Consider the following 20,697-nt stretch of genomic DNA (forward strand, 5'->3'; position numbering starts at 1 on the left):
AGTCTATTGAGGTTGCCAGGCCAGTAGATGTGATGCCAGGTCTAAGGCCCACATGAGACTATAAATAGGATGGAATCTGCTGACTCACCTTGATGTGGAATGGCATGGGCTGGCTGTGTCACAGGAATCCAAGTTGTGAACTTCCAATGAAACCACAACACTGGAGATCAGGAGCAAGCAAAGGGAAGGGGAACCTATCCAAGGGAGAAGGGATCATCAGCAGAGGTGAAGGCTGACCTACAGCAAGCAAGCAAGAGTGTCCTGGGTCCTGCCGGAAGGTTAGTGGGACAATGGCCAGGTAGAGATGATAGGATTCAGGTCCTGACCTTGAAAGGCCAAGGTGGAAACTGGACAAAAGAAGGTAGTGTCAGGGGAATTGGGGTAGTTTTTTTTCTTCCCTGCTTTGGATCTCCTCTGCCCAGAACCAGGATGAGTAGCCAAAAGAAGCAAGTGGCAAGGCCATGTGTCCCTCCCAAAGGTCACTCCATAGTCTTACTCTGTCCTCTTGCACAAACAACACGGAGAAATACCTATCTCAGTACCCCATCACTTCTTAATATATCCCCTACAACAGTGAACAGAACAAAGCCTGCCTGCCCACCCCTACCCACTCAACAAAATGCATCTCTAGACCCTCACTTTGCAGGGCCCAGCACTCTAACACTAGAGGGGCTGGGGGTTGACTTGAGAAATACAGCCACAGTCTCCCTCTATACAGACTTACTCTCAAAACAAGATAGCAAACAAGGGCAAACAAACATAGCCAGGGGAGACAAAATCATACAATGTCTCAGCCTACGCTCCAGTCAGAAAGAGCTACAACTCATGGGTTTTGCTAAGCTCAGTCTTCAGCTTGCCCTGGCTCCTCTGTGTTCTACTGAGCTATGCTTGGTAAAGTCCTCACGGGCTTTCTTCTCCAATTCAACAGCATCTTGAACTTCAGAGTGACCTGGCTGACTCTGAGGTCACCTATCACTGAGATGCATTTTCTGAACAGTGAACAAAGCTGAATCTGTTAGAGGAATTTCACTCTTTTGTAAATGTGAACGTCTATCTGAGAAGTTGTCTTTTGGTTACCAAAATGTGTCCATTCTAGGCACATAGTGTCTTGGACATTATGGAGTAACACTCAGAGCCCTAGAAAGATCATGTTCCCAAGTGACCTCGAGTGCACCTTGGACCCAGCTCTTAGCATGGGTACAGACTAACCTAGGTCTCACCTAGAGTCCAGAACAGGAGTAGGGTCTGAGTTATTTTGACACTCCAAGCACAAGAGCAGTGATGAGCAGAAACAGAGGAAAACAACAGTCAAGAGGAGGAAGAGAAATAAAGGAATGCAGAAGAAAGGAAGGCATGAAATAAGCCCTGTCATCCCTTCAGATGTGAATCCATGAGCTGTGTCTCTGGTAAGGTTATGAATGATCACCCCTTTCCCTACTTGACACCCAAGACTTAACCTTCCAGGTGAAGAGCCAAGAATGTTTGAGACCTGTCACTAAGTATCCAAGACAATTGGATTCTGAGTATCCTTGGTCAATTGCCTGCTCCAGAATTCTATTCCTGGAGCTTACTCCTTCCGGCCTGTTGGGAGAGCTGGAGATCTACTGAAGAAGATGACCAAGAGGTGGCAGGGGGTAAGAAGGGCACATAGACCTGGGAACAGCACCACAAGGCACCTCACTCGGGGCTCCTGTGCAGATGGGGTGGATTACAATTGCTACCAGAGACAGGAGGATAAAACAAGAACTGAGTGATTTGTCAAACTCTAATATGCTGGATGACAACTGTCCCCATATACGACTTTGTGTGAAAGACGTTCATGCGCATGCACGCGCACACACACACACACACACACACACACACACACACACACACGCACGCACGCAAAACACACACATTCACACAGAGTAGGTCATCAATGACACAGGGTGACATAGGATGGAAGATGACTGCTGAGAGGGGCTGCTAAATATTGAATGAGAGAATAAGGATCCCCAAAATATCTAGACAGCCTGAAGCAAGATAACCAATGGGGACTGATATGGCAAGCTCTGTGTTTTGGCCCTGAAACACAATTACCTGTCTAAGGGTAAATGGGATAGATGGCACAACTTGACAACAACATATATGAGAAAAGACAGGGGGAGAAGGGGACGGTGAAGGTTGGGGACATGTGCAGGATATGGGATGTCTGGTAGGCAGGGCTATAATTGGAGATGAGGGGGTTTCAGAATGGTGGGAATCACCCTGTCCTGTGGGACAGTGGACAGAGCTAAGTTTAACCTGGAGAAGCAGCTCAGAGGGGTAACAGGGATCCCTTCAAACATCTGAAATGTTGCTTCAGAAAAGAAGAGGGATTAAAAGTCATTCTGCCTGGGACTGTAGGGTGAAGCTAGAGTGTGTTGGTGACATGGAAGCAGATCTGGGCTCTAGGAAAGGAAGACTGATGTTAGCAAGGAGTTAACATCTACTGATGATATAGTTTCCCTCAGAGAGACTGAGCTCCCCATCGGCACTGGGAGGAATCAGGATAGGCAGATGACTACTTCTACAAGTCCTCTGGTAGATCTAAGCTAGCAAAGACCTTCAGCCTTCAGGAATCTGAGCCTTTTTCTAAGAGCCTGCCTCTGGAGCAGTTGACTAAAGCACCCTTGTCTCCACTCTCTGGCTGAAGTGGAAAGGCTACACACTTTCGGGCCATGCTTTCTACAGGCTCCTCTTCCTCCACTCAGTCCTCAGGGCCGCACATCAGCTGGAGCCAAGAGACAACAGCTTGAGGTCATCCTCAAGGGTAAGCAAGTCTATGCCATCCACCCAAAGAACATGGAAACCTCCAATCAGGGCCATGTTTTCTCAAATTATCATTTTATAGTGATTACAAAATGCTGATCTCTATAAGCCTATGTTCCAGCATGGTGATTTGTACCAAATTATGACCAAAATAAAGCTAAACACTGTGACTCAGAAAGGGGATAACTCAATCAAGGACAGGGGTTAGTGGCTTCCACCATACCTGGTCGTTCCTCTCTCTACTGAAGGTTGTAGGCCACTGTCTTTTCAATGAGTCAGGAACAGTCAGGGATGACAGTAAAACCCAAACCCAAGATGGAGATAGAACATACCACAGAGGCATGCAGATCTGTGTCTGAGTCTTGGACAAGGTTGACCAGCAGGATCTCAAAGCACAAGTGTTTCCAGAAGGTACCTGCTCCTCTCACTTAGCTAGTTATTACCTCAGGAAAAGCAGTAGTCTCCATTATTCCTCCATGACAGGAAGAAATAAAGGGAATTACAAAGCAGCTTTCTCTCCTGTAATGTCTGGGGACAGCAGAACCCAGGGAGATTGTATAGTTTGGCTGGGGTCATGGAGTACCTGTGCTGAGTGGCAATTTCCTCTAACTTGAAGCCTTCTGTCCTGAATAGAAGCTTGACAAGACTCAGAAAAATTTAAAGGGAGGCTCCTTAAGACATAGGAAACAAACAACTCACATATCTCAGGAAGTTCCCTAAATTCACCAGATCCTCCTTCCCCAAGGTTATATAAGTAATATGAAAAAGAGATGCTTCAATGTGCTGAGCTATCTGCAAGTTCCACAGTGTGTCATGGGGTAAAAGGAGAATCTTAAGGGGATGGAATAAAATTTTTGAAAAGATCAGTGTTGGCATTCATAATTCATTGCACATGCTCATGTCTTCCTGGAAGGCATCTGAGAAAACCACTACTGAGCAGGACAGGAAGTGAGGAAATTGCTCATTAGCAGATGTGGCAAATATGTTGTTCCCTTAGAAACAAAAAACTATGGTATTCTTGCAATCTCAACACTAGGGATCACTGGCCAGGAAGCTGAGCCAAACTAATGAGTTTTAGATTCTAGGCCAGTGAGAGAGACCCTATCACTAGAGCAAGATAGACAATGTCCAAAGGACACTGAGGTTGTTCTCTGGCCTCCATGCACAAGTACACATGCACACATATACAGTGTTGATCCTTTTCATCTCTTCCTGGAGACCAGCTGCTTCACTGGCCTTCTGCGTAAGGAAAAAGTCCCGTGGAAGAGGAACTAGAGATGGAAGAGGTTTCTTGTCCTTTGATTTGCTACATGATGATCACTATGGTAGGCTACTATGCCCAGACTACAGTGATTTTCCCAGCAAACCTGCTTTGGGGACATGAGCAAGTCCTGGACAGAGCCTGACCCAGCCGCTCACATGCTTTCTCTAAATAGAAGCCTTGTCTGACAGTGTCTGCCCTTCAGTTGCTTGCAAAAGCCAGGCTGGGAGTCCAAGCTGATGAGTTACAAGCTAATTTTTACCTGAGCCCACCTGTCAGTGTCAGTCCCCATGGGTCTTGAGTGGTGCAGATGCATGGTGTGTGATACCATAACTTGTCTTTGGGCAGATTGTCCAGTGAGTGTAGAATCACTGGCCACTGGGAAATAGGTTTGAGTACTCTAAAATCTGACCATTAAACAAAGCTACCACATTGTAACAGATCCTGATAGCTGGATCAGGGTCTCATTTTGATATAGCCCATCCTTAATACCTACCTAATACCAGTTAACAACAAATAAAGGAAGCCTGGGGCTCAGAGAATCTGCAGACAACATCCTAGTTAATATGAAATAACTTAGTCTGATCATCATCTCTAGTTCTGCAATTACTTCCTGTGGATGGGATTTCTCACATTTACTGTAAGACAATGGAAAGAAATGTCACCTAAAGACAACTCAAGTAGTATGCCAATCTTTGAGAAACAAATGAGTTGAAGACAGATCTACTAAAGCTGCTATGGAACCTGCTTGAAGCTGCTTCCTACCATTCAGCACAAGAGACAGGACACTAAGGACAGTCCAGGTGGAAAGAGCTCATGGAGTTTCTGGGATCCATGGCCAAAAACTGTCCTTATTTCCAATTTTGATAAAGCCTAATATGGTAGTTCAATAATGGCCCTCACAGACCCATGCGTTTGAATGCTTGACCTACAGGGAGTCGCACTATTAGGAGGTGTGGCCTTGTCAGAGGAAGTATGCTACTATACGAGTGGGCTTTGGGGTCTCCTATGCTCAAACTACACCTAGTGTGGCACATAATTTCCTGATGCTGCCTTCATATCAGCATGTAGAACTCTCAGCTCCTTCTCCAGTACCATGTCTGCCTGGATGCTGCCATGTACCCCACCATAATGATAATAGACTAAATCTCTGAAACTGTAAGCTAGCCTCAATTAAATGTTTTCCTTTATCAGACTTGCGGGGGTCATGATGTCTCTTCATAGCAATGAAACCCTAAGACACCTAGGATAATATGAACATAATTTGTATTGGTTTAAAGGTCTTCCTTAGTTATCAAGACTTCTAGGGGTCATCTTTATGGTTTCCTTCAGATCTCATTGATCATCCTCACCGCTCTAGTTAACAACTATTGAGATCAAAAGCAGCCCTGCAGAAATAAAGGAAATACAGATATTACAGAGATGCATGTGTCTCATGATCTGACTATCAGATTATTGAAACAATGGACTAAATGAAATTTTCCTAGGATTCTCAAGTCTGAAGAAGGAAAAAGCAGCAGCCATGGCAGAACTTGTCTCTGAAAGAGATTTCACAGAATTCCAACAAGCTGCCAGACCACCTTACAAGATGAAAGTGAAGCTCTGACAAAAATGGGTCAATGATGGTTGGATCACTTGTTTACTAGGACTGCTTATCAATGCACACTCTTGACCCTCTATTTAACTTTAATCTCATTTTTGGATCTTTAAAATATATTTCAGGAGTTCACTGAATCTCTAAGTCCCTCTTCAAAATGTGGCCACATTGAATAATTTTTGTTTTGTGCTTTCCACTTTTAATTAGCTCTTTTAATTGAATAAGTGAACATGGGTGTCTGGATATGACTTGGAGCTCAGGTTATAACACCCAAATTCAGCAGCATCATCATACTCAGTACTCCATTGTCACACCATTGTTATCACCATCAGCTTCATCACCATGCCCATGATCAGCATCATCAGCACAATCACGACTGTCTTAGGGTTTCTATTTCTGTAAAGAGACACCACGACCACTACAACTCTTATAAAAGAGAAACATTTAAGTGGGGCAGGCTTACAGTTCAGAGGTTTAGTCCATTGTCACCATTGTAGAAAGCATGGCAGCCTGCAGGCAGACATGATGCTGAACAAGGAGCTTGAGAATCTTATATCCATATCCACAGACAGCAGGAAGAGGGAAAGAGACATTGGACCTGGCTTGAGCTTCTGAAAATCTCAAAGCCCACCCCCAGTGACACACTTCCTCCAAGAAGGTCACACCTACTTCAAGGCCATACCTACTAATAGTGCCACTTCCTAGTGACATTCAAATATATGAACCATGAGGGCATTCCTATTCAAACCATCATAACCGCCATCATGACTATAAGCGTCCTTCCTTACTACCACCACCTCCATCACCGTCCTCACCATCACTACCCCATAACTATCAGTAGCATCATGCTCACTATCATCTATATCATTATCATCCTACCACAGGCATAATCACCATCCTCATCTCAGCATCATCTTTATCACCTTATCATTATCACCACCATCAAAACCATCAATATTATCACTGTTATCACTATATCGCCCACATTTACCATCAACTATTCGTCATCATTGTCACTATTATCACCATCACCAGTATCCACATCATCAACACACCAAAATAATTACCATCATCACTATCATAATGATACCTATCAGCACAATCACTATCAACACCATCTCCACCAACAACCTATTATTATTTTCATGACTGTTACCACCAATAGCTGATCATATTTACCCAACACCATGAGTCAGAGACCTTGCATGGCATCTCTCCAGTTGTCTTGGTGGACGCCTCACAAGCAGAGAGGTTCTGTCATCCAGCCTGTCTTACAGATGATGAAACAGCCTTGGAGAGGTCCAGTCACCTGCCCATGTGACGTAAGGAGCAGAACTGGGTTTAGGATTGGATCTCAAGCTCTTCAACACTGGTTTCTCTGTCACTGGTTCAGACAATGACCAGGAATACCCTTTCCTGCTTATTCTCTGGGTCTCAATACTCCTAGCCAATCTGCCTGCCTCCTGTTTCCCTTTACTCCCATGGAAACTGGACCATAATCTCTAAGCCACCAACCTTGTCTACATAGGACTTATATATGTCCTAGCACTTCAATTGTCTACCAAAGTTTTTAAATGGACCCACCACCCATAAGATTCATATAAACTCCTTGCACCTATTGGAATTCTTCTGTAGGCATCAGCAAAGAAAATTCTGAGCAAGCAAATGAAGGAAAAATTCTAAGGACACATAGTTCAGCAGAAGGACATGGTAGAACACCCTTAAGCTGAAGTGTGGGACACTATGATACAAGTACTCCTGACTAATTTGCTGGGCAGAACAATGATAAATAAATGTGAGAGCGAGGGAATAAATAGTAATACTTGGAGGGCAACAGTGGCTCTAAGCAGCACTGTAGACATCCCGGCAGCTACTTCGACATGCCAAGTGCATTAGGCTCTAGGTCACACATACTCTCCTCCTCTCCTTTACTTCTGCTTATGAATAGAGAGAATTCCCAGAAAGCTCATTTTCCAAGGGTTTCCACTGATTTGAAGCCATAGATAAAGTAAGGAATGCATCACCTGGGGTCCAAGTCTCTTCCACAATCACCACATACAAGACTTAGCAACCCTCCTCTCTCAGGCTGTTTCCATACCCAAAGGACAGTCCCATGCAGCAATCTGAAATGTCCTATGCTCAAAAATAGAGACAAAACAAACAAAAAAACACAAAAACTCACGGTCCGTGTTTCACAAAGGCTGAATAATCCCAGATTAAAATACCTGCAGATCATAATCACATGTTTGATTTACTATCAACATGAACCACACCTAATTGTAACAAATGATGAGACAACATGGCAGTGACAGACAGACAAAGTGTTCAAGAGAACACAAAACCCTGCATGTAAACATGGTAGGCAGGTGCTCTGCCACTGAGCCATTCCCCCAGCAAGCATCCCTGAGTTTTAGCAGCTACCACTGACAATTTACTAAGTAGGTTCCATGCTGGTGTAAGTAGAAGGAAGTTGAAAATAAAACAGGTAAGAACTGGAATATACCATCCAGTAGATTGAAGTGAACATAACCTGGGATAGGTTTATGTACACTAGAATACATGAGCACTCAGTCAACCTACAGTCAGTGGGAGAGGTCCTAGAGCCTTTCCCAAAACTAACTAACAAACAAGAGAACACTGGAACTCGGGGGTTAGTGCTGTTGTCTGAACGGCCTGCACAGACTCAGGGCTTCAGGGCTTCACATCTACTATGTGCCCACCATTCTTTGCATCTACGCATCAGAAAACCTTCCTTATGTCTTCTGTATATTCTCCAAAGGCAGCTGGCTGCACAAGCATCACTCAAAGGGAGCTGTGGGGCAGATGAGTGAACTCAAGATGTGGTGGCCATGCTAAGTGCTTGGCACCAACATACCATAAAACTGCCAAAATTCTCCTGCACACCTTGGATCCAGATTTAAGGTCATCATGTCACTTTCCCAGGAGTGGTGAAAAGGGCTCCAGACGGAGGAAACATCTGGAAAGCAGAAAACAACATGTAGTATACTTGGAGCCATAGAAACTCTCCCATACTGTACTTGATCCCTAACAAGTATTGGACTTGCCTTGGGGATCAATGGAAAAACGGCTTTCAGGTGGGAGCAGGAGCTAGCTAGGTGTGAAGGTAGGACCTGAAGTAGAGTCAAGACCTTGAAAAGAAGCAACACCAAATTCTATACAGAGCACTCGTCCTCATCCACCTAACCTAATTACTTCCCAAAGGTGTCACCCCCCCCTTAATACCTTAATGCACCATATTTGGAGTTAGGGTGTCAGCTATGAATTTGGAGAAAGAGATACAAATTTTCAATGTACAGCCATCCTGCTGGCCAGACACAAACTGACTTATTAACCAAACTCAAATGACACTTCCTTTTAGTCAGGAGCAAAGAAAGCATCTTATTGGTCAAACACAAATGAAACTTCCCATTGGTCACGCCCAAAGGAAACTTTTCATTGGCTAAGCCCAAAAGATACTGTTCATCGGCCAAACCTAAAGGAAGTCAGAAGATAGAGGAGTCCAAGTAGGATCTCTTGGAACATGCACACACACACACACACAAAATAGAAAAAATTGAAGAGTTGATGAGAAAGAGTACAAATAGAATAGAGCCAGCCCTCCATGCATGTGTGGATTTCTCAATAGTTTCTGCTTGGCAGTGGTGCTGCACCCAGCACCAGTCACCAGCAGACGATCAGTCTCCTTCATCGCAGCACACCTCTTTGCTTAACTCTGCTCCCTTCTCACTTTGAACTTCCTCTTCCTTAATTATGCAGGGCCATTTAGAAAGTATCCTGCCCTCTGTTCCGAAGAGTCACGCCAACATCTCTTCTGACTGTGCATTGCTCTCCCAGGAGACCATCTGCTAAGCAGCTTTCTCATCTAATTTTACACGTTTGTCATTCACATTACCCTGCTCAAAACCCTTATTGTCTGTAAACCCCTGCTTAGGGACTGTTGCAATGATAATTTTCCCTAATTGATCTGGATAAACATGTGTCTATCGATACAAATCCCATTCCTTCATGGATCATTTGCTCCACTTGCAGAGAGGAGCTCCAGGGCAAAGCCAAGGTGGGGCTTTACTGTCTTTGTGAGGAGCATCCACTGAGCAAATCTTGCTTTGAGAGAATGCTCTGAGCCAAGCTGGAGGAATGAGAAAAATAAGCAGATGCTTGGAGCCAGGAGGATTTTCATGTTTCTATAATCAGATCTGATCTGTTTCCCAGTGAGAGTTCAGATTCCCTCATGCCCACAAACAGCCACAGATTCTAAGCCATGTGCCCACATCTATACACCAGCGCCTAAGGGGAGGTTATACTGGCTTATGCAGTTTGGCTCTCCTTATTCACTCTTTCTAAGAGCATCCAGAGGCTAGAGAGGTGGCTCAGTTTGTAAAGCACACACTTTCCACACAAGCATGAGTATCTGGGTTCAACCTGCCATACCCATGTAAAAAGTGCAGCATGGCTGAGGACCTATAAACCCACTACTGGGGGAAGCAGGGACAGGGAGATCCCTACACTCACTAGCTAGTCTAGCCATCCTGTGAGTTGTGAGTACAGTGAGAGACTGTTTCAAAATTAAGACCAAAGAATAAACAAATATTGACCTTTGACTTCCATGTTCATATGTACACACACACATGTACTCATGCACACAAACACACATACACACACACACACGTGTGTGTGTGTGTCCACTTCATTCTACACCAAGGAAGAAACACTGTCACTCTGTCTCATAGAAACACCAGTGTCTATGGTCCTCAACATCTTCCTTCTAGGGACAAGATGATCACTGATAGATGATATAAACTTTGGTGAGAAAGAGAAGCCAAGACCCTGATATTCCTGACCAGCTTCATGCAGGATTCGAGCCAGTATAGACAGAAAGTCTTTGGCCAATACCATATATCCTCTGAGAAATTCCCCCAGCCTGATGGTGTCTTACCAAGTTCAGGTGTGAGGATCTTGAACCAATGGAGACATATGTGGGTCTGCATTCTGCCCTACCTCTGAAGTGTGGGGCACGCCACTGGGGAGGCAAAATGCAGGGAATGCTTGACTATGTCTCCCTGCACTGCAGCTGTCAGGAGTTGGGCTCTAGGGAAGTGCCAAGACATTGCTCAGGGGGTAGGACAATGTGGAAAAGGCCAAAGTTGGGGTTCCCTGACTCCCAGGGTTTCCAGTTACCGCTAGTTGTTGCAGAGAGGAATTGGGAAGGAAGGATTGGTGGTCCATGGGCCCTCAAAAAGGCTGGGACCATTGGGGGCCCATGGGCTGAGGACAAAGATAAACCCCAGGGCTGGGAAAATGAGGAACTCCAGCTTCACTCATCAGTGATCGTCCTTAGCTTAGTTGTCTGGAAGCACAGAGAGGCCTTCTATGGGAGACTTAGTCTGTGGCTCTGTAGGCAAAGGCCTTCTCCATCCTCCCCATGGTAGTTTCAGATGGAAGAGACAGTCCATGTTTATCCATACCGTTTATTGACTTCATCATGATAAATGGATGTGTACCAATTTCTCAGGGTAGACAAGAGATTAAATACCTTTTACAGGAAGGAATGTCTGGGAAGGGAAGCTTGTTGGCTAAACCCTCAGGGCCTCTAGGTTCCTCAATAGCATGGAGAACTCTGTTTTGGTTTACATGACTGGCGTGGGGAGTGTGGACACGTTGTGTTCCAGGCCAGGAATTGAGCAGGGATCAGGGAGGTGACTACCATCTCAGGTGGGTATCCAAGTGTCAGGGTCTCAGACCTGCTCTACCTTACCAAGTTTCCTGGCGTAGCCCACTGTCCCACAGACTTATTGTCTTCCAGTGAAAGACTTGGGGACAACCAGGGTCTAGCATGTACACAAACACTAGTCTGGTCATTGGTTATTTTGCTGTCTATGCTTCTTCTCCCTTGTAGAATGTAACACAAACATTTTCCCAGGAGAACTATGTTAGTCCATTTTGCATTGTTGTGGCTTGGGACACATGAAAGAAGAAACTTGAGCTCACTCTTTCAGTCTGTCGTGGTAGAGAAAGCATGGCAGAGCATTCAGTTCACAGTGATGGGAGTGTGTGTCAGAGATTGTTCCAATCACTGCAGACCAGGAAACAGTGCAATGGGGAATGGGAACCAGGCACCAGTATAACATTTGAAGACCTGCCCCTAATCGCTGACTTCTGCTACCAAGGCCCTACTTCTCAAAGCTTTCATATCCTTCCAGACTAGAGCTACCAACTAGGGACCAAGCATGTTGTGTGTGAGCACTCTATATGCCATACCATATTATGAGTCTGTTCCATGAATGGTGGGCAGCTAGAAGCACCATCCAGGACATAATTAATCCCCTTATTCTGTCCAGGCAATGACAGAAACAGTCAAGGATTTCTACCCCGGGGAGTGGTTCAGGGGGTGAACTGGGTCCAGTCTACCCTGCCAAGAGGCAAAGTCAGCTTTGACATCAAGATAAGGTAAACCCAAAACTTTCCCCCATGAACACCAGCCAGTTGGTCCACTTCTAGCCAGTAGCTGCCAGCCAAGGTCTCCTAACAATTGCCATTGTTCCTGTTGACCCCATGGAAGGCACATTGGCCTCCTGCCCAAGCTTCACCCATCAAGCCTTGAGCCGAAGTTGGGCCTGGAGTAAGTTTTTCAAACTCTCTAGGCTCCTGTTCTATGAAATGGGCATAACATAGATCCTAAAGCCAAATGGTATGGTAAAGCACTAGGTATCATCTTTATAGAATGGCCACAGTGGCACTTGGCACCTGGGGAAAGTGTGGATACAGAAAACTTTACCTGCTGGGATAGGAAAAGTGCTGGTCAGAGTTCATATGTGAGCATCTGTTGCCTCCTGGTGGACAAAGCTGTAGCCTCACAGATTACCCAAAGCTTTCTGCTTTCTGCAGCCCAAATCTTGAGGTCTTGTGTGAGCTCTCCTGCTTTCCTCCTCACCTTCCTCCATGAAAAAGAAAAAGTGATAGGCATCTAGAGTAAAGCCATTTCACATTTCACAGACAAGGAAACTGAGGTTTGCTATGAGAACGTATACAATATGAAAGAAGAGGGCTAGAAGACACCAGTGGAAAAGTTTAAGTGGGAGGGGGAGAGAAGGGGAGGTAACCCACACATAAGGATGCATGAAAAAATTGGAAACCTATTATTTTATATGGTAATCTAAAATAGATTTTAAAAAATAAAGATAATAATTTGAATAGGGGTGCCCTGTATGGGTAGACACATTAGAAGCCATGGGTTCTTAAATGAAAATACCTCCCTTAGTGCGATTGGTCAAGGAGGTCACAGTGTCCTCCAACACTATTGAAATTGATTTTGGTAGTCCACCAGAAATTGATGATAAGACCCTCTTGCTGAAGACACTAACTAGCCACACATTATGGATACAGGACACAGAGACATCAAGCTAGCCCTAAACCAGGAGCTTCGTCCCTGATCAACATGACAAGAATAAATGATGATGAAGTGCTCTGCCCTAACAGGACTGTCTCTGCTATGGCTCGGGGAACATTTCAGGAAATAAAGTGGGAAGAATTTAAGAGTAGGAAACCGAGGGGGGAGGCATGCTACAAAAAGCTGCCTTCCAGTCATGGTGTGGCCATAGCACTCACGAACTCATTATGTCTGTGGTTATCTACATAAGGCCTGCATCAAACCAGGCATGTCATCATGGATGGGAAGGGGGCTCGTGAGACCCTGTCCCTCCCTGAGGGACTGTTAATAGTTATTAATAGCTACTAGTTGCTGGAGGAAGAGGACTCATTTGTTCCAATGGTGTAGCCACTGATAAGTTGCCAGTCAATAGGAAGGTTCCACTCAAATTCAGGCTTCCACCAACTAAATTCAGTGGGTCACATGCCCAAAACAGACATGACCATAGAAGAGGAACCTCGGGGGAAGAGTGGCTTCCTCAGACAAGGGAGGGGCATGAGACAAACTAATAGAGTGAAAATGATTAACAGTATGTTAATCTAGGCATGTATGTTAATGTTGAGGAAGGAAGAAAGGAGGGAGGGAAGAAGGAAGGAAGGAAAGAAGGAAAGAGAAAGAAAGGAAAAACTGAGTCTTAAAGAGGCTGTAGGAAGCCAACACTCAGAGACTTAATAGTGTGCTATTGTCCTAGACCAGCACCAAAGTTTTGGCCCACGGAGTGTTGCTACAAGAAGGTTGTAGGATTTTTAGGAGGTTGACCTTAGTGGGAGGTTCTCATGTCATTGGAAGGGTATCCCTGAAAGGATTTACCTTCTCCCTCCTGTTGTGGATGGGACTGGTGCTGTTCTTGTGAACCAATACCCTAATGAATAAAGGAGCCAATCACTGGTCGAGTAGGAGGGACTTCGGGTTGGACAGAGGAAAAGAGGAAGCAGGAAAGAGTTAGGTCTTTTTGGATGGGGATAGAATGAGGACAAGATGTAGCTACGAGTGTCTCCCGGTTTTAATGGCAGATCCATCAGGAAGTGCCACCAGAGGATTTAGATTTCATAAGGTTTACAAGATTAGGATTTGAGTTGCTGCGCCCAATGATTGAGTTACCATCGTTTCTGAACTAAATTTGTGTTGTGTTTTTCTTTCACTCGTTGGTTCATCTGGGTTCAAGAGAGATCAGCAAGGCATGGGTTTGCCTGAGGTGCACCACAAACGCCATGGGGGATTTGAAGCACTGGATTGTTGGGGTAGTGACCTGCCAGTGGGAACTTAGTGAATTGAGTGGAAACGTTTCAGGAGCTCCAGGCCAGAGAGTCTCCTCAAGATAAAAACAGGTTGGCCATCGCCCAACAGTGTATGGCCAGCCAGGCAGCCGGGGCAGAATTGCTGGCGGTATTGAGGGAAGCCTGCCGGTTACTTTTAATATTTCCCGCAACACCCTCCTTCTGCTTGTTTTGAAGCCATAAATCTACTCCCTTCTCTGTATGTCAAATCAAGGTAACACTAACCTCCCAACCAGTCTTGAGCCTTAAATCTCCATACTCAAAAGTAAATAAACCTAATCTCTTTCAAAAGTTAGTTGCCTCCAGTATTTTTTTACAGTCCCACAAAGCCACGACAAGCTGACAGTTGTTATTTTAATACCCAACAAAGCCATTCGTGGTGCTACAAGCTGAAGAGTCAGAGGCAGTACAAGTTCAAGGTCAACCTGGAATGAAGTGCTGTCTCCTGAACAGGACAAGACCATTGCACTCTTGAACTCACAAAAGCTATTGTTATCTACACAAGACCCAGCCGACAAAGTCAGTCAACATTCCAGCAGGCAGCACTAGCCAAACTCAAAAATAACGCACACACATACACATTCAAACATATACACACTCACACACACACACACACACACACACGCACACGCACACACACGCACCATGCACAGAGAGAACGTGAAAGAGGGAAGAGTGTGTTGGGAGTATCTGCAAAGATTGGGAGGAGGAGTTGGGGTGGATATATATGGTCAAAGATACATAGTATACATGTGTGAAACTGTCAAAAGTAAGTTTTAAAATGTGTATTTCAAAATCAACTATTTTGATTAATTTCCTACTCTAATTGCAAGTAAATGAATTCCCTGAGGACACTGGTCAACTCTACAGAATTTCAACTGTCACCACAAATATCTAGAAATAAGATCCACCAGGGGGCACCAGAACTACATTATGACAAACTGGTTGATTCTAGACCCAAGAGGTTCCAGCATTTGGATAGACCTTTGGAAACTTCAGTCTGTGCCTAGACACCAGATTATGCTTCAGCCAATGAACTTGAATATCTGATCTCTCCCTTCAGTCCTGACCTCACATCCCTCGATGGCTGAGACAACATCTAAGAGCCTGAGTGTTCATCAGCATCACAAATACAGTGGCGTCACCTGGCGTCACCTTCCCATCGGTCCCAGGAGCTGTGAGGTACCACCAAGGACAAAGCAGGTAAGCACCGATGGATAAAGTCACAGCAGGGTACATAGTCAGAAGGCCACACTATGGTGTCTCCCATCCTGTGTACCAGCCGCCTCAAATTCTTGTCTTACTTTCTGATCACGAGATAGAAACTAACATAGCCAAAAGCTCAGCAGTTACATTTGATCACAAAAGTTAGCTTGTGCTCTCTGATCCCCAAATCAGTCCTGCTTTTAGCTAGAGGATTCAGTTCTGTCAGATGATATGGGGAGGGGATTGAACGTGGAAACAAGGAAAGCACCCAGCAGGGGCCCTGATAAAAAAGAGATCCACATCTGGATGCCTCAGGGCTCTCTGTTCCAGACAGACTGAAAGAAGCTGTCAGCCATGCACAGACCCCTCATCCAGGCACTCCATGGCTCTCCAAGAGCTGAATTCTCTCAAATCAAAACAAACAAACAAAAAACCTTGCAAGAAGGCCTTGTGGTGGATTCAGATGGATTCAGACACAGTCCATTTTCCTGATTCATAGAACTGTCCCGGGGACAGTGGGACCTCAGAAGGAAACTGACCTAGCTGAGTTCATCTGGACTCCTAGACCTGAAGGTTCAGGGTCAGTGACAGAAAGGAGGCCTCCACACCCACATTATCTGTGTGATTCAATCTGTATGTGTCTGTCTATAAAGGCTGATCTTCATTGTCTACTCAAGTAGATATCTACAGACCACTCCATGCACAGGGAGCCCAGACCTAGAAAGAAAGCTAGGCAAGCATGTCTGTCTGTCTGTCTGTCTGTCTGTCTGTCTGTCTGTCTGTCTCTGTGTGTCTCTCTTTCCTGCACAACTGCCGTTCTCTCTCTCCCTCTCTCCTCTTTCTCTCTCTCTCTCTCTCTCTCTCTCTCTCTCTCCTCTCTCTCTCTTTCTCTGTGTGTCTGTCTCTGTCTCTCTGTCTCTCTCCTTCTCTCTCTCTCTCTCTCTCTCTCTCTTTCTCTCTCTCTCCTCTCTCTCTCTTTCTCTGTGTGTCTGTCTCTCTGTCTCTCTCCTTCTATCCTCTTTCTCTCTCTCTCTCTTTCTCTCTCTCTCCTCTCTCTCTTTCTCTGTGTGTCTGTCTCTCTCCTTCTCTCTCTCTCTCTCTCTCTCTCTCTCTCTCTCCCTCTCTTTCAACTACTGAGTGTCCCTCTGAAGCTACTTCCTTCTAGATAAAATGTTCTTGAGTTCCTATGCCAATAGCATAGTTGAGACACTGGATGTCAACCTTAAACAGCTAACATTTTCTTCTCATCCCCAAATCAATCCCACCCTCTGCAGCTATTACAGTTCTAGTGTAAAACATCCCACACAGGCCTGTGTGCTTAAATGGCTGGTTCCTAGCTGGGACTGCTGGTTTGGGAGGTTGTGGAACCTTTAGGGAGGTGGGTTCTGGGAAGAAATGAGCAACCAGGATGGACCGTACAAGCTAGAGTTGCCTCTCCTTTCAGTCCAATTTCTCTGCTTCCGGCCTGATAGGTGATATGACCAGTCACTTCACCTTCCAGCTGTCCCAGCCACAATGTCTTCCCACTGTGATTGACTGTATCGTCTTAAACTGAAAGCCAGAATAAATCTTTCTTCCCTGAAGCTGTGGCTTGTTGGGTATCTGGTTAGAACAAGGATAAAAAGAAACACAGCAGCCCACTTACACTCAATGTTGAACACAAAGGAGAAATTAGAAGAAATCCCTTTATAAAAATACATGTGTTTCTACATACAAGTGCTCAGACATAACAGAGAGAAGGCAGAAATAAAATCAGTTTTGCCCACATACATGTACATTTTTGAAATTAGGTAAGAGATCTGGTATTTCAAACAGGGTATTGGGGGGAACTCAAGAGAACAGAGCTAAGCTCTATGTAAAAAAAAAATGAGCCTTCTATGAAGAAATAGCTGGTGAGATTTCCATAATTACTAATATTAAACTTCAACATCAGTGGGATATGTATGAAGTAAAGTGGTTGGCTTTGCCATGGGATTGGCAACTGAAACTCTGTTTGCCTGCCCTTTGTTACCACTCTAGGAGATAGAAGCCTAAAACTGAAGTGGACTAAAGTCTCAATGAATAACCAACTTTATTCAAAGCATCAGGCAATTTATATTCTGAGTATATTCTTCAGTGTTAAACAAGGTCATACAAGCAAAGGTTACATGAATTCAGGCTGTATACAGTCCCGAGGACAACTCATGCTTGGAAACATCGTTCTCAATACTAATGGTTAAGATGATGGGTAATCTAAGTAAAGGCCACTCCTATTCTTACACCTAGTAGGGGCAAGAAAGCACATTCCAAGAACAACCTGTGTTATGGAGAAACAGAGATTACAAGACTCTAGTTTGTTTACTTGGAACTTTCTTACAAGATTTCAGAAATCTCACACAGCTTTATTCATGGACTGTATTCCAACACCCCACCCACCCACCCACCCACCCAACGAATGTCACCAGCATTCCTTCTCATGATGGGGCAGAAGCATCTTCAGTGAGGGTCGTAAAGGTGGTACAATGTACATGAGAGCATAAGTTGCAAACCAGCTTGTTAGTGCAGAGCTAATGTCTCCACAGTAGAGCATGGTGATGCTCCAGCAGAAAGAAGTAAGATCTGTCTCAGAGACCTCATTCTTTCCCATGCCACTCCAAGGCTCTCTCCCTAGGGAACAGCTGCTGCCCATGTCCTGATAAACTTCAATCTTAAGAGTGTTGTCCCTTCAGCATTGTAGAACCCACAGACTTGGCAGCAAGCAGCCAAAGGGGCCAAAGCTTTCATCTGCAAAGCACTGGATTCAATCTTGACTAGGCCACAGGGTTGACTGACTTCCCAGCCCAGTTCCCACTGGGATCTAAGGCTCCAGTTCTGGGAGAGATGGAGGGACTTTACCTAGCCTACTGTGAACCCTGCTGCCTTCATCGGTGTTACCAGGCTGTCCATCAGGACTACACAGTGTATGGCTCACTAAGCCCAGGAAACAAATAGCCAAACTGATATGGGGAAATCTGGGGCTTAAACAGTAGCAGAGAGGACACAAATTCTCTACATCTCTGTCTTGTGCCTCTCCCAACCCAGACTCCTGGGGCCTTATCCTAGAAGGGTAGGGCATGCATAAATGGTATGGGTAAGATAGAACTTGGACCTCAGGGGAGAGTCCTGGATAGCCTATACAAGAACACAACCAGAGGCCACCACTGTTTCTGACTGTTCCAAGTCAAGGACAGGCATCAGAGGATGACAGCCTTCTGGTTCCTCAGTCAGGAGCACAATGGACCTTTATGACCCAGTACCACCTTTCCAAGCTGAGTCATCATTTGGGTCTACAGAGAGCTCCCTCTGCTTTCCCAGCTTCGCCAGTAGAAGCCAGTTCACATCCTCAGATGTCCCAAGCCACATCTACTCAAAAACACTCTGCAAAACTCCTCCCATGAGCACATGGTAGAGATCAGCAACTGGACCTCCCTCCTTCCATCATGGCTCTGGTTTGCCTGGACTTTCTGAAGTTGGAGAATAGACATCTGTTGTTGGCTTTTCATGTTCTCTGTGACAAAATTCCCGGCAAAAACAATTAAGAACGGGTTTATTTTACTTTTAATCATAATTCAGGGGTACAGTCCATCACGGTGAGGAGGACATAGCAGTAGGAACGTGAGACAGCTGGTCATATTGCATCTCTGGTCTGGAAGCAGCAGGATATGAATGCTAGTGCTAAGCTCAAAAGCTTAGACCTGGGTGATTCTAGATGCTGGCAAGTTCACAATTAACATTAGCCATCATAGTACCCATGAATGACAGCCACCATAGACTTTCCATGTTATGAGGAAGCAAAAATTACATGGAGGTAGCCTAGTGGGCAGATTCCCATCAACTAGTTAACATTTTCATAAATCACCCTTCTGATTTTTAGTATGCCCATCCTTGGACCACCCTGGCCTCCTAACCTCCAGGCGAGACCTCAGACCTGCAGAGTACAACTGAACCGTCCCAGTGGTGGCTACATCAGCACTTCCAGCCCAGAGGATAGGAACAAAGGTGCTGTAGTGGCAATCAATCTGTGACTATCTTTCAGCACTCCTATAATGCTGAACATGGCCCATAGCAGAATCCAAACTAAAGCAGGCATCAAGAATACCAGTTCCCATGCACACAGACAGGGGCTTTAGATTGGAGAAAAAAAGGCAAAGCCCCCACTATTCATCTTATATATCTCTTTTATTGTAGAGGAACTTGGTTAGGAGAATTCTTGTGGGTTAAACATAGGTCCCACCAAAAAAAAATAAAAAAATAAAAAAAAAACTTCATCAATACTTGACTCTTGACAGATGATTAACCAATTGTTCAAAAAGACTTCCAGGGTTTGTATGGGGGTTGTCCAACATCACCAACATAACTAAATTCAAAGAGTACTGCTGTCCCCTTGCCACATGTAACCGTGGTAGTCTGGGGACAGCTGTGCCTATCAGAGGATGGTGCATCCACAGCAGTATCGCTCAGGGTAGTCAGCCACGTACACCTGGTGGTCGGTGCCATAGATGTAGTAGACAGAAGTCTTTCCTTGGTACCAGTAATGAACTTCTGTGATGGGGATCAGCTCGATGGTCTGGCGCTGAGGAAACAAATGGCCGAACACACCTCAGAGTTGTATCAAGCCTCTCGTCTATGAGGCAGCATCAGCTCCCCATGGCTTATGGGGTAACATGCAGAGCTGGGTGAACGGTATGTCCTGGATCTATCTGCCTGTTCTACATGCATCTCCTGCTGTGTTCCTGTGTTAGCTCCGTTTCTGCTGCTATGATAAAATACCCAGACCAGAAGCAACATAGGGGAGAAAGGGTTTATTTGGGCTCATAACTCCAGGTTACCATCCCTATCTGAGGGGAGTTAATGCAGGAACTTGAAGCCAAAGAGCCAAGAGAGAACGAATGCATGCATGCCTTCTTGTATTCATCAACCATCTCTACACTTAACCTAATCTAAGACTCAAACCTAGAGAATGGTGCTACGCACAGTGGGTGGGTCTTACCATTTCAATGAACACAATCAAAACAATCCCCACAGGCCAATCAGGTCTAAACAAAACCTCATTGGGAGAGACTCTTCCCAGGGGATCCCCGAGTATGTCAAGTAGACAATTACA

General features: G+C 45.1%; 1 protein-coding gene and 1 long non-coding RNA gene across 6 annotated transcripts in view; one reads left to right on the top strand and one right to left on the bottom strand.

The window, feature by feature from the left end:
• The first annotated feature begins 1,544 nt into the window (after positions 1 to 1,544).
• LOC116099374 lies at positions 1,545 to 19,865 on the top strand. 3 transcript variants are annotated; one of them, XR_004122235.1, is made up of 3 exons: positions 1,545 to 1,634; positions 15,433 to 15,572; positions 19,468 to 19,865. It is a non-coding gene; the product is annotated as an uncharacterized LOC116099374 (long non-coding RNA). The 3 variants fall into 3 exon arrangements; XR_004122234.1 differs by lacking the exon at positions 19,468 to 19,865 and adding an exon at positions 17,048 to 17,159; XR_004122233.1 differs by lacking the exon at positions 19,468 to 19,865 and adding an exon at positions 17,020 to 17,158.
• Positions 8,767 to 20,697, bottom strand: part of Ssuh2 (ssu-2 homolog) — a 30,068-nt gene continuing 18,137 nt past the window's right edge. For 2 of the 3 annotated variants that reach the window (XM_031382829.1, XM_031382831.1), the window contains one exon: positions 19,183 to 20,166. In XM_031382829.1, coding sequence (XP_031238689.1) covers positions 20,020 to 20,166 — 147 coding nt within the window. In that variant the 3' untranslated portion in view covers positions 19,183 to 20,019. Of the gene's footprint in view, positions 8,798 to 12,441; positions 12,598 to 19,182; positions 20,167 to 20,697 lie in introns of those variants that run through there. The other variant, XM_031382830.1, reaches the window with a different exon arrangement.

The sequence above is a fragment of the Mastomys coucha genome, unplaced genomic scaffold (assembly GCF_008632895.1).
Source record: "Mastomys coucha isolate ucsf_1 unplaced genomic scaffold, UCSF_Mcou_1 pScaffold20, whole genome shotgun sequence".
NCBI classification, from domain to species: domain Eukaryota; kingdom Metazoa; phylum Chordata; class Mammalia; order Rodentia; family Muridae; genus Mastomys; species Mastomys coucha.